This window comes from Geospiza fortis, unplaced genomic scaffold, assembly GCF_000277835.1.
Source record: "Geospiza fortis unplaced genomic scaffold, GeoFor_1.0 scaffold104, whole genome shotgun sequence".
Taxonomy (NCBI): Eukaryota; Metazoa; Chordata; class Aves; order Passeriformes; family Thraupidae; genus Geospiza; species Geospiza fortis.
The window spans coordinates 2,111,852-2,125,974 of record NW_005054325.1 but is presented as its reverse complement, the minus strand read 5'-3'; the positions used below and the strand labels follow the sequence as shown (position 1 = coordinate 2,125,974).

Sequence of the window (14,123 nt, the reverse complement as noted above, 5' to 3'; positions counted from 1 at the left end):
AAAACAAGCAACAGAGTGGAAGCAATTATGAAGTAATTCCAACCTTCATTCCCTGACTCACTGAGCTGCTCACGGAAAGAAGAATAATTGGGAATAAAGTTGAATATAAAAAGATGGGAGAAGTGAGGGCAAGGTGGTTTTATAGTAGTTCTTACTTCTCATTATCCTGCTCTGCTTAAATGACAATAAATTAAATAAATTCCACTAAGTCAAGTTTTGCCACCTCTTGACTGTAACTGGTACATGAACGAGACATGACTCGTCTTAATCTCAGTCCACGGAGTTTTTAATCTTATTTTTTTCTCCTATCTTGCTGAGAAAGGGAAGTGATAGAGTGACTTGCTGTGCACCCGGCAGCCAGCAAAGGTCAACCCACACATTCATTAAAAGCAGTAAAACACTATTAGTCAAAAACTATCATGCACAAAATAAAACTAAACAAACATCACCTAAACAGGACAGAGGAGCCCACCTCAATTTTTTTTAATGAACCAGAGCATATTTTTCAATATCCTTCGAACATTATTCATCAGTGAGGCTGTTTCTCTCTTCTCTCAGTGATAGAGTATCAGGACTTTCTTTCCTATATTAAGTCAGTCTTCTCCTTATCTTAAATTAAAACAAGTGTTGAGATAACCTGAGGTTTTTTTAAGAAAAGGTAGCCTTTAAAAGCACAAGTTCATGTGCAGAAAAAACCTGCAGAATGAACATCTAGCAAATTCCTGAGTGCCAGTGAGTTCACCTTAAAGCCTGCACTGAAAAGAAGCCCTTTTGATTTAGAAGAGGTAAGCATTTACTGATACATTGTAGGAAACACATCCTGGAAATTAGCAGGAACCTCCCAGATTAATTTAATATTAATTTTATTAAAAAGACTGCAAATTACTGAGATGGAAATAAATACTAACATTTTTACTAAAATAATATGAGCTATTAGGTTATATTATCCTCTAAACACTGTGAACTGGTAGTTGAGATACAGGTGGAGGGTTGAAATACAGCCAGCATTTTGAGAGCAACGGTCTTGTTCTCTGATAAGCCAAGAAAGCATAGCAAATTTGCATCTAAAAACAGATAACTTCCTATATGCATGTGGAAGATGTTCTAATCTGCTAACAATTAACAGTATTATCACAAGCATGAAACTGTGACATTCTCTACAGGCAAATTTCAGTATTTACTGCATATTACTGTCTTCTGCTGAAGTTGCTGTGGATTTTTTTTTTAAGATGCTAGCATAGACCCTACAGCAGGTACTCAGTATCTCATAGGAGAGAATTTTATTTACAAAAGGCACACTTCTTCACTACAGCAACCAAAAACTCAGCTCCATGCTCTCTTCAAAAAGCTTGGCACTATGAGATCCTCATGGTGATCTTGATGACTACCTCAAACACCACCTACAAGCTCAGACATAGGTAATGACTATCCCCCTCAGCTGTAGGCTAATATCCATCCCCTTTCATCCAACTTTTCCAAATTCAGCAGTCATTTTAAGCTTCAGCACGTTAAGCAAGTCTCTCCCTCAGGAAACAGCCCATTCTGTTTATACTACAAGAAGTAAGAGCCAGACAGTGGTGCATTATTTTCTCAATTTCTGCTAATATGGATACTACCAGTACCACCACAGATAGAATTCAAACAATATTTTTTAAGGAAATAAACCCCACTTAATATATTTTTTCTTCAGTTGCCATACCAAAACTACCTGTACCAGATTAAGTCTCTCTCTGACAGAGGCAGTATCAATTATTATTCTTCATCGGTCTGCTTATGGAAATAAATTACCTATTCCTGAGGTTGAAGCAGAAACTTAGAGGACTTTCCTGTGTTTTTTGAAAGGATAGATATGTTTGTAGAGAGTACGATGAGATGAGAGATGTGAACCAGTGTACTCATGCTACTAATATATAAAAATTCAGAATAAAAATGTAGCTCACAATGCAAGCAACACATTATTCTTCAATCGCTCTTCTGCAAGTGAAAAAGAGGGAAAACTCTTTGAACTCTCCCACCACCGACTCTTGCCTCATGCATCTCCCCCAAAACAGCCGGCTGAAATTGGCTTCAAACATCTACTCACAACTGCCTTCCTCCATTGTGACTTATGAAGCTGTAACTTACCAAAGCTTTTTGCACTGAGGAATCACAGGATTTCCCAACTTTTGCCTTACTCATATTTATTTCACAGCTGTATACACATTCCAGGAGTATTTAATTCACTTGTACTATCTGGATGATTCAGACACAGGAGAAGTACTCCTACCTGTTATTGTCCATAGGAACAGGCAGAGCACACCAGGTCCAAATGCCATGCTGCACCAGGAAGGCAGTGACAACCACTTTTCCAGCCAGTTGTGTGGGAATTATAGGCCTTAATGCTAGGTTTTTTTTCTAATATTGTTTAGTGCCCTGCTGTGGCCATCAAGCACTGAAACAGACAGCACAGGAAAAAATAAGTCAGATGTGAGCATTAATTAAAATGTCACAGTTAAACACAATAGACAGGTGACATGCAGGCTTTATCATTACTTCTCGATTTCTTGATGGATGACATAGTAGATCAGGCATGCTGAAGATACAGCACAAATTACCCACCTGAAAATTTCTTTCTCTAGAGATACAGAAACACCCCAGAAATATTTGCACTCTTGGCCTCCAGTACCTCAAAGCCCACAAATACTCTGTCTGCAGTTATCCAGACCCTGGTTTAGCTGTGACTTCAAACTAGCAGGTACTTTTAACAAAGGAATCTCCATTCAGCATTCTCCATGTTAAAATCCATGCAGTGTTAAGTCAGCTTTTGAGGCAGGGCTCAAGCTATTCTTTCCCAGCTATCAAGGCAATGCAAGCAGACAATACTCCAGAATTTCTAGGGAGACATTCCTTGTCAGGACACTAAATTCTCCAAGGTATCCTGAGCAACAAATAGATGTAAGGAATGAATAGTTCAAAGCAACATTACTCATGCAAGACTCATGCAACAAAAAAACCAGTTTAGCTAAACTCTCCCCACATAAAGGATCCTAAAAGGATGCTTGACCAAGAAACACTTCTGTAAATGAAAACACAGATAGTGGTTTTTTTCAGTGAACAGCCCTTCTCAAGGCAGAGTATCACACATTCATTACATGACATTCATATTTCAGCTGCCTATAGCTACATGTGATAGAAATGCTGCCAACTGGCTGCTCTTGGCAGATTCCTTGCCACACATAATTTTATATGATGAAAAACTGCCTAGGTTTTTTCCCTTGCAAAAGGAAAAGTAAGTTACTTAGACAAGCCACAGCTGACTGATCTAGAGTAGAAACCCTAGCAGCTCAGCAGTTGGACTTTTGCTCTCTGAAAAGGGATCCTTTATAGGTGGCATGTCTCTAAGTCACACAAACAACTGGACTCTGATCTGCAACTTGCACTTCTGTGACTGACCACAGCTTTTGCAAAGCAAGACATGTATTTATCTCATGACAAAAGGGACCAGATGTTTGTTTTAGATGTTAGGAGTTCTATCAAAAGCTGAGTGGATCAACTGATGGAATAAATATTTCCCCCAGTTAGTTCATTAAAGAGTGTGGCTGCCTCCCTGAGGAAGCCAGACCAGCACAAGCCAAGTGAATAGGTGGCTTAACCTGATACAGAGCATAAAAACTAAACAACTAACAAAAAAATTGAATAGACAGCAATGGGCCTGAGCTAGCTTCAACCCACATGTCCCATTCCAGTGACAGAGGATGCTGTGATGCTGGGATTATTAAAATCAGTGAAGGGGATCATATTGGTATTCAGATAAAACTGTATATTGCTACTGCTCCATTTTGCCAGGTATAATGGATATTTGCATTGTGATTTCAGCATACTTTGTATTGCTTCACTAAATCAGAAATCCCATGTCACAATAAGTCCAAATAATTAAATCTGATATTAGACATTGCATGCTCTACACATATGAGCCTGGTCAAAGAATACTGGACTCTGACAATTTCTCCTCAAGCCTATGGTACAAGCACGAACTTTGCTCAAAACACAAACAAAATGACTACAGAACATGACTAGAGCAAGGACTGTCCCAAGTGCAAAAAGATAAGGCTTTGGGAAAGCTCCCTGTAAAACTAGGAGAGACTATTACTAACTTTCCAAAAGCCTGATACTTAACTTCTGTGACCTTTGTTCTATCCAACATAAAACAAAATGTCCTTCCTAAGGCAGCTGCCTTAGTGAAGAGTAAGCTGGTCCCCCAACCTATTCCTATGGTGCACAATTAGAAAAATTATCTCTGATCACCAAAAAAAACCCACCCAAAATAACAACAACAACAACAAAAACCCAAACAAACAAACAAACAAACAAAAACCCCAAAAAAACCAAACACACAACATTATACTGCTCCTAAGATGATGCTATTTTAATATCTGTAGTTAGATGTTCTCTCAGAAAGCAATTCCCAGCAGAGGAGCTGTGCTCCTCTGTAGCAAATTTAGTAAGGCTTGACCTAAGAAAGGGTAAAAGGTTGTCTGGATGCTTCCAGGTACTACTTCTATGATACACAATTTTCAGCAACAGGGCCATTTTTTTCTGTCTTGCATTACCTAATTGGTCTTCTGTCCTTCCATCAACTATAACCTTATTAATATACTATAATATATTCCATATATTATAATCTTAGTTTTGTAGCAGACAAAAAGATCAAAAGTTCTTTTCTTTAAGCCAAGTCATTCTAAATGCTCCACTTATGCAGCCATTGAAATAGCCACCGAGCAAGGTCAGGGTACAGCATCATTGGCAACTGAAGAGAAATGAGCACTTCTGCACAAGAGGGAAAGTGTCAGTCCTGAAGGTCCCACAACATGGAGCCTTGTATTTTGATTTCACTGTAAAGGTGAAGTGAATGGAATTGCTTAATTTCACACTGAAATGTACTATGGAGATTAACACAATCCATCCACAGAATGGTTGGGGTTAGAAGGGACTTCTGTAAGATACCTTATCCACACCCCCCAGCTCAAGTGGGGCAGCCTGGAGCTGGCTCCCAAGGACCACGTCCAGACAGATCCAGTATCTCCGAAGATGGAGACTCCACAAACTTCCTGGACAATCTGCCAGTATATGGTCACCCTCACCATGAGAAAGTCTATTTATCCAGAGCTCAGTTTTGCAGACAGGGATCTCTAGCTGAAAAGAGATGGCTTCTTAAGCCTTTCCTTAAGCTGAATCCAGCAGCATACACTAGCCCATGTACATTTATTCTAACAAATTACTCAAAGTGACTATTTTTATTTGGTGCTTTATTTCAGACACTCAAACTAAACCAGAAAGATATACAGAGCGTACAATTTTTACAGGCTTCATCTTTCAATGGTTTTTGAAACGTTCCTGTGGATTTTGAGAAAAAAAACAGAGTAGCAAAAGTATGCTATGTTCCTACTAAATATCCCCATCTTATTAGCACAAACCCCAAATCCTTCATCCTGGAGGGATAGAAGAGATTACTATGGTAAGATCACAATTTCACATACAGCCTTTTTCTTGTTTCTATGGAAATCTTTCTAGACTTGGAAAAGTTGTTAGCCACAAAAAAATCACGATTTGCAGAAGAATGCAGATAAAGGTTTCTGAGATACTGTGCATTTGCTGTAACCTTCACTCATTCCCAGAAACAGCCAAATGGACCAGATGCCTAAGAGAGACTTTTAGTTCTTTAGCCTAAGGAAAAATGCATTAAGCTTGGTATCAGAACATCACAAGGTAAAAATTAACCACAACCAGAGGCGGAAAAATATTTTATTTATTTTACAGGCCTTTTCCTCTGCAAGGCCAGTGTTACAATCTCACTGTCATTAAAAAGAGACAAGTAGCAGTATCTTTTTGCCATAGAACAGTTCCACATGATAGCAACACTGACATGATAGTCCACATTTTAGCAACATTAAGAAAAACACTGAAAGATGGTGCAAATGATCCAGACTTTTCTAATGTTACTTGTCCCGGGTTCAGAAACAAAAGTTCCTGAAGCAAAGGGTCGTGGATTTGGTTGTTTGTTTTGGTTTGGGTGTTTTGTTTGTTTGGATTTTTGTTTGGTTTGATTTATGTTGTTGTTGTTTGTTTGTGTTTTTAGGGATTTTTTGGGGTTTGTTTTGGCTTTTTTTTTTTGTTTCTTAGTTTATATTAAGAAAACATGACTTAACAAAGCTGCAAAATGCTAGACTTTGGACCACATGTACAATCTTCACTGAATCCTGATGGGACACACCATGTGAGGATACAGAGAATGCACAAAAGCAGCACTGTGTCCTCCCATGCTCCATTGTGGCTCCACATCTATTGATGTTTAATTTCGACACAATAAAAGAGTGCCCATTCACTGCAACACTAGCTTGTGCTTCCTGATATTAGGATCAAGCTCAGACACAAAGCACACCCAGTCACAATTCAGTGCACAGCTTCTGACCCACAGATGAGAACAAAGCTACCAGACACTGTGTGCCTTCTTAAACTGTTAAAACAGTAAACAGTGCTGCAGTGTGTGCATGCAGTGCTCCTCTTATCTTCCCCATGATACTTTTCTGTTCCACACAAGTGCAAGTTTTATCACACAAACACAAGACACATTAAAATTTAAGGTGGCCAGCCCTGAGATCCCAACAATTAAAAATAACTAAGGCCATGAGATTAATTTGCTAGCTGAATCTCTATCCTTCATATATAACACAAAGCCTGTTATTTTTATAACAACACAAGCAGACAGCATTGCTGGTAATTACTTTGGCATTTCTTTGCTCTTAAAAGTTCAAGTCTGACCTGCACTCTTAGCTAGAAGAGGGATGGCAGCCTTGAGCAACAGGTATGTATTATACAAGCCTTACTCTGAAAACTGTATTTTTCTGTTCCAGCTGGCAGCTTTTGGCAGTGCTCTAGCCAGCAGGATAAGGAAAAAGTCTGAACTGATCCCTCTATACAAACATTTTAACTCCATGACCTTTTAAACATATGCAGTCGCTGATTAGGACCACAATATCTTTTATTAGATAACACATGAACTACAACAGATTTCCAAGGAAAGGAATTACCTCCATATTCCTCTTCTCCTCCACACCAAATCTCACTCTGCATTTTAGTTCACCTTAGCTTTAATGCAGACTCAAGTAATTTTCTCCCATAGAGAGAGAAAGGGGTCAGCCAAGCAGAACTATATCGCCACATCCTACACATAATTAGGCCAGGGCCATTAGCAGTAAGAACGTGTACAGACTGAATTACCTGTGTCTGGGAGCACATTCAAATCCTTCGGCTGTGAAACTGCAAATAGAGCATAAGGTAGTACGCTGGCACTCCACAGAAGGTGTAGCAGAATCCCTGCATGCCAACAAAATCAGGGACAGGGACAAATGGTGGCATGAAGGCAGTCAGAGTGCACTGCCTGGCAGCAGAAATCTCCAGGAGAATGAGGGGCCTGAACACTGGGCCCAACCACACTGACATCAGTGAGAAAGGCAGGCAGGAGATCCTTGCCTGCTTGCGCTTTTGGTCACTAGCACAGCTAGGGAACATGCCAAAAGAAATACTGAAACAGCATGTGAAACTCATGCCACAGTAAAGCAAATCCCTATTTTTGAACTGACAGCACTTCCTTTATAAAGCTGGCTGAGTAAATGAACATATAACCACACTTAATGAAAGTTTCTATACACATAAACACACACACATACACACATATTTGTCAGCATTTCTATTAAGTGTAGTCCAAAACAATCCTTCAGGAATTGCACCTCTCATGAAGAACTCAAATTAGTTATTTTATCAGTTATGGTACCTGCATTAGTACCTGAGATAGTTACTTAAAGCTGAGCATTAACGTTGCATAAATACTGTAGAAGGAAAGAAAATTAAACTTCATGCCAGTAGCATTTGTCCCTAGTAACAGAGAGAAATACTCAGGACACGTGCAGCCACCAGGACTTCTAACAATAACATTTGTTGTCTGAACACACATCATCAAAACTGCCCCAAGTTAGGCATCTAAATAAAGGAGATAATTTTCAAGCCCTTCAGCAGATGTGGAAGGTATTGCAGAGTCATCAATGCTTATAACCTGTGCAAAGTCACCTTCCTCTCACAAAATTTGCTAACAATACGTACCTATACTTGAAAATAAAACCATGACTTTTGATGGAATGTTATTGCAGCTGCAAGATATAACTATAATTGCAAATGTCTCTCTGCTTTATTAAGAGGGTCTCCCGCAGGTCTTAGTGAAGGCTGACATTAGATTGGTATTACATCCCAACTCTGTATCAATTTCCTCAGTCAGGTCCAGGGCACAAACAGCAAAGTAATGGTGATAAAACAACAAACTGAATAGCTGAATATGTTCTGCCATGTTCAGCTGGATTGGATACGTGCTCAACTAGCTCCACTGGTAACCACAGCTCTGTCAACTGCTAAGTGACACCAAACAGCCAGATAAAGAGGAAAGAGCAGTGCTGCACAGAAAGAGCAATTTTATCCTACGAGATCTCAGGAAATCTTCTACAAGATTTCATTCATTACAACTGCGGTGAAGAGTGCAAACAAGAGTGGAAATCCAAAAGCTGAGAGAGTTAGCAGGGGTATATGGGGGTGAAGAGCTATTGACAAGGAAGGAAAGATTTTGAACCCACCAATGAATGGTGGAACTACTCTCTGCTAAGGTATAAAAACACTATAATTAGTGTCAGGATTGACAAGTTTCAAGATTATTACTACTTAATTTTCAATACAGACATTTGCATAGCCCTGAGGTCAGACAGCCCAGCAAGGAGGGAAGGCTAATCAAAAACTAAGCCTTAGGAAAATTAATAGGACAGAGAGAGATCAGTAAACACCTGAGAGCCTTTCTCTCCCCACAACAGGCCAGACACATCAAAATACCTCTCTTCAGAAGGCAGTCAAACTGTTGGACAGCTCTTTTAAAACATTATACTCAGTTTCCATTTGCTTTCCACTTTCACAAGCACATAGAGGACAGAGAGAACTGATAAGTGAAGCAATCTCCGAATACGTACTCCACGATGAAAATTAAGTGAGACCCATAAAGGGAGAGCTTGAACGAACAAGCCTCTGGATTTTCATCTAGCCTGTCATTAGCCTTCCATGCAGGGTAGTTCAGAATCAATCTGTCTATCTATCTATCTATCTATCTATCTATCTATCTATCTATCTATCTATCTATCTATCTTCTAGTATTTAAATACTTTTTTCCCCACAGGAAAACAGGTGACAGAAGAAAACTATCCAATGGGTGTACATAACGTTGGTTTTGAGCTTTGGATGGAAAAAGCAAAACCAGATTTAGCAAACTGCCTGCAAAAAGACATGTACAACTGCAGAGAAGGTGGCAGAAATCTTCTTCAATTTGCAGAATCCAAATTTGCTACTGCCCAGCTGCTGACTGAAGGCCTGTGTGACAAAGTCGTGTGGTCTCAGTCCCTGGTTCCTTCAAGTGCCATTCTGGCAGGAAGCAATTACACACAGCAGGCTGCACTGCACAGCAGGCTCCAGCTTGGTACTGAGGCATCTCTGTGCAGCTCAGGGACAGTTTGCAAGCGCAGGTTGATGATTCTGGAGAAACTTGAGGAAATTAAAAGGAGAGGTGCAAGAAAGATTGTCACATGGATAGTTTAATCTGGATCACATAAATGCAAAGAACACAAGAATGTATTTATTTTGCACTTGCTCAAGGTCAAAAATGAGTATACTAAAACTACAAAAAGCTTTGCTATAGCATTGAGCTGCAACTAAGAGCAATTTTTTTCCACTTATATTCTACATCCTCAAATTAAAAGGAAAAATTAATTGATTCAAAATGTCATTATTGAATTGCAGTTCTTAGGATTTTGACAAATTTTCTTAAAGTGCCATTTCCTGAACTACAGTAATTATTATTATTGAAAAAGTCTCAACCTTCAGAAGGGAAAAAATATCTCTCTCTATTGAAGAGAAAAATCCCACAAATTAAACCCACAAGATTCATAGTTTTCACAGATTGGTCAAGACTTTAAATATTGCCCTTTTTTTTTTTTAAGAAAAAGTTAATGGAACAAAAGCCATGACCACATTTAAGTCAGTGCCAGGATTTAGATGATCTCTTTTATGATAACTTGAACTGTTGGAATTGTTAATACTGCTATTTAGTATCTAATACTTAAAAAAAATAAAATTACTCTTCTTGTAACATGATCTCTGCCTAAGCATCACAGCTAGTATTTGCAGACTGGAGACCAAATTTTCAAACATACTATACAGGAACCCCAGACACTGATCTCAGAAGTGCTGAAAACAGAGATGATCACACTTCAAAGGAAATGGCAGACATTTCTATCTTTGAAATGTAGAGGACAGCTGTCACATAAAACATGAGGTTGTCCCAAAAAAACCCAAGTTTGTAACCTCAGCCAAAGCAACACTAGCTACAGAAAGAGTTGCAAAAACGTCTATGTTATTGTCCAGTGCAATTTGTTGCACTTAAATTAATGACTACATTTTACTTTGACACTCTAGCACTAATAGCATTCACAAGGCAAACATTGTAGAGAGACAATGGAGAAAGACAAAGCAAAACTACTACAATAAAATTTAAGTTTTACTGTAGAAGTTCTCTGAACCCACTTCCCTTACAGGAGATTCAAGCTTTCTGATTTATGGCCTTCAGGTGATAAATACTACCTTCATTAATGAACAAAGCACCGTGCAATAGAAGAAATGACAGTCTGACACTTGAAGTCAAATGGATGCACTGGGATGTTAGGTAATGTTTTTTGTATCATGGTGTGATAAAATCAGACTTAGAGGTGCATCTAATTTATGAAAGCCTTCTAAGTTCTTCACAGATTGATTAGCAGAGACTGGATCAAGAAATATAAGTATTAACATCAACTAAGTTAATTGAGCACTTCTGAAATTAGAGCATTGAACCCAGTGACTGCCTGTGATAAAATAACACACACTGCACAAAAAAGAGCTTGCATAAGGGGCACGGATACAACAGCAGATAGCCAGAAAAGCCCCAGTCTTCCAGATGAAGTACACAAACATTCTCTCCATTTGTCTTGCAATTTTATCACCTTCAAGGAAATAGCTTTAGAGCAGCTGGATCCCGCAAATCCATTTCTAGACATGGGGAAATCTTTTGACCCACATGACAAAGGCAAGTTTTTATGCTCATTGTTAGTCTGCTGTCCGGTACAAAAAAATCTTGTCTGAAAGATTTTTTGCACTTATGTACCCTTTAAGCCATTCATTGATTTCAACCAGAGAAGAACTGATTACCAGAAGGTAATTAAATTCTCATGACTTTTGTAAAATAAGCTAGGCCAGAGAAAACAAAACTGCAATTTGAACATCTTTAGGCTCAAACCTCATAAAATGTGCCATCCAGTTTCCATAACTGAAAATGGCAGCCCATGTGTCATGAAATCAGTCCAGTCTGTGGAAAGAGGAAGCTATGAGGCAAAAAAATGCAGAGGTACAGGGAAAGACAATGAAAAAATCAGGTTTTGACCTCAATACACAACTCTACAGAAATTTTAATTAACTCTGCTGTTCAGGAAATCACTTGCTTGTAATAAACAGCTAAAGCACATGTGCACACACAGACTCCCCTCAGATGCAAACTTCTGGAGCCCAATCTCAGATAACTGAGTACGTTTTACTTCTCTAAAATCTATCTGTATTTTACTAGTGGAACTCCTTGCAATATGCAAAGCAATTAACAAACTGTACAGAGAACAGATTTATCAAAGAAAATACATCAGGATAGGAAATAACCTTTGAACTGTCTCTTCATCAAGGTTAACTAGCCTGAAAACTGGCATTAGCCTTACAACATTTATATTATCACCAACTGGACTGACTCAATTCCAATCTGCTCAGTAAAAAATCACATCATCCTGAAAAATACTCAGTGGTCATACCCTGGCATCATTCAGGAAGAGATTAGATGCTTAAATGGAAAAGCAACTATATCTGCTGTTAAATTAGATTGTAACTTTGTACAGAGAGATACCTTGTGACAGAAATTGAAAGCTAACAGCCTGACAGTAGGAAAGATTTCTCCCTATGGGTACAATATCCATTACAATGGTTTTTGCCTTCTCCACTGTCCTGAAATTGGAGACTGCTGGATATGCAGCACTTGTTCACAGCTCTACCTTTAATCACTGGTTTTCCATTAAGGATATACATTTAGTACCTAACATACTAACATATCAAAACTAGCATACGTAAACCATAAACCTTTACCATACACTTCAAATGAAAGATCTGTAAGCCAATCGGTACCACTGGTATGTGTCGAAGCCCACAGAAAACCTTTTCCAACATTACAGAAAAGTACATCTGGAAAGGTTTAGAAAGACTCCACCTGAAACAGATATTGTGTCTTTGCACATGGGTAGGAGAGAGAATGAACTGTTTTTAAAGCATTCCTGATGGAGATTTCACTAGCAGGTTCAGAAACCTGTCCACATAACTCCTCCATCTCCATGCCACTGAAATTAGCAGCCTGCTCAGACAGCACCCAAAACCAAAGTGGTTAGAAGTCAACACAATGCAAAGCTCAACCAAACTACAGCATCTCCAGGTCACCAAAACTTCATCACTCCATGCAGTTTGTTAAAATCGACAGAATTACAGCTCACTGATACACAGGTAGTGAAGATGAAACAGATTAATAGTTGAATGTGTTCTCTGTGGAACCTGAAGTCTTCAGAAGTACTTCTTCAGCCCTCCATCACAGTATTCTCCAAAGGAAATGGTGGGGAAAAGACTAAACTGGGCAAGCAATCCCTGTGCAAAGCATCCTCAAGAGACCACCATGACCATGATTCCATTTATCTTAAATAATATAAAATCCAGGCTAAACTGCATTCTCCACTGCCTTGTGCATCAGCCCAAGAAGCTTGTACACACCACCCTCACCTTATCTGCACCACTCAGACCTACAACATGCTGAGCAGCTCACCTCCCATCATCGAAGCTACCAAAATGAGTATAGACAGTATATTACTTATTAACTCTGGTTTTTAGAGATTCAAATTTGTCTCAACACAATGTCTAACTGTGAAATATCAACTGCTAAAGTCAAATTTTGTAAAACACAAGGATACTTACATGATACTTACATGATACTTACATCTCTCAGAATTGTGTGGCTGAGGATCAGTCTCCAACTACAAGACATTGCAAAGACAAAAAGAGATAGAGAACCTACCCCAAAGAGTTGATATATCAACTCCACTATCTTGTCATGCAGTCAGTGTGAGGAACATGAGAGTGTTCCTGCAGTATAAACAGATAAGGGAGGAACAGAGGGCAAAACAGTTTGCATTTCATTTTGTTCCCTCAATTATCTGACTATTCTGCAATAGGCGCCTGAAGGGGGTCAGGAGAAGGATGGAAATGTTTCTGTATAGCAACCATAATGCAGATAACACCCAAAACTGCAGTGATATAAAAATCACATATTGCATTTTCTCCTGTTTAAGCTCTGTTCTACTGCTCAGAATGCAACCTAACAAAGCATTTCATATACTACACATTAGCACCATTCTCAGCAGCCAGCCACATAAATACATGTCTGGGCTGTAACAAAAACACACTTTGACAGAAGACTGGAGGGCAGCTTAGTGAGAGCAATATTCTTACATTCCTTGGATATATAAATATCAATATATACACACACACAGAGAACAACATAAAGCTATGATTTCTGATCTCGAACTGGACATAGCTAAATGCACATGAACACCGCGGAAATCGTCCATCAAAACTGCTCCTTCATACATAAATATTTATTTTTCTACATGTACATAAATAAATACATCTACCTGGCAACATGCACACACGTTTCCCCAAAGCAGCCCACTGTTCTATCTCCCCACGCTCCCGGCCTAACAGGTCGCACAGAATACACACTTTGCTTCACGCAGACGAGAGAGTCAAGGAGTGAAGGAGAACTCCCTGGAAGACCGGGTGGCTCATCGCTACCGCTGTCCCGCAGCCTTCCAGCCCGGCGTTCCCAGCTCCTTCCCGCGGAGCCCGGGCTGCGCCCCGCCGGGAGCCGAGGGCGGCTGCCCAGCGCTCAGCTC

General features: G+C 39.3%; 1 protein-coding gene across 4 annotated transcripts in view; it reads right to left on the bottom strand.

Annotated features, from left to right (window-relative positions):
* KIAA0319 (KIAA0319 ortholog) overlaps positions 1-14,075 on the bottom strand; it is a 56,616-nt gene extending 42,541 nt beyond the window's left edge. For all 4 annotated transcript variants that reach the window (XM_031056985.1, XM_005420961.2, XM_031056986.1 and 1 more), the window contains exons 1-2: positions 13,951-14,075; positions 2,267-2,431 (exon numbers count right to left, since the gene is read on the bottom strand). In XM_031056985.1, the coding sequence (XP_030912845.1) occupies positions 2,267-2,315 (49 nt within the window). In that variant the 5' untranslated portion in view covers positions 2,316-2,431; positions 13,951-14,075. The remainder of the gene's footprint in view (positions 1-2,266; positions 2,432-13,950) is intronic.
* Between the last annotated feature and the right edge of the window lie 48 nt (positions 14,076-14,123).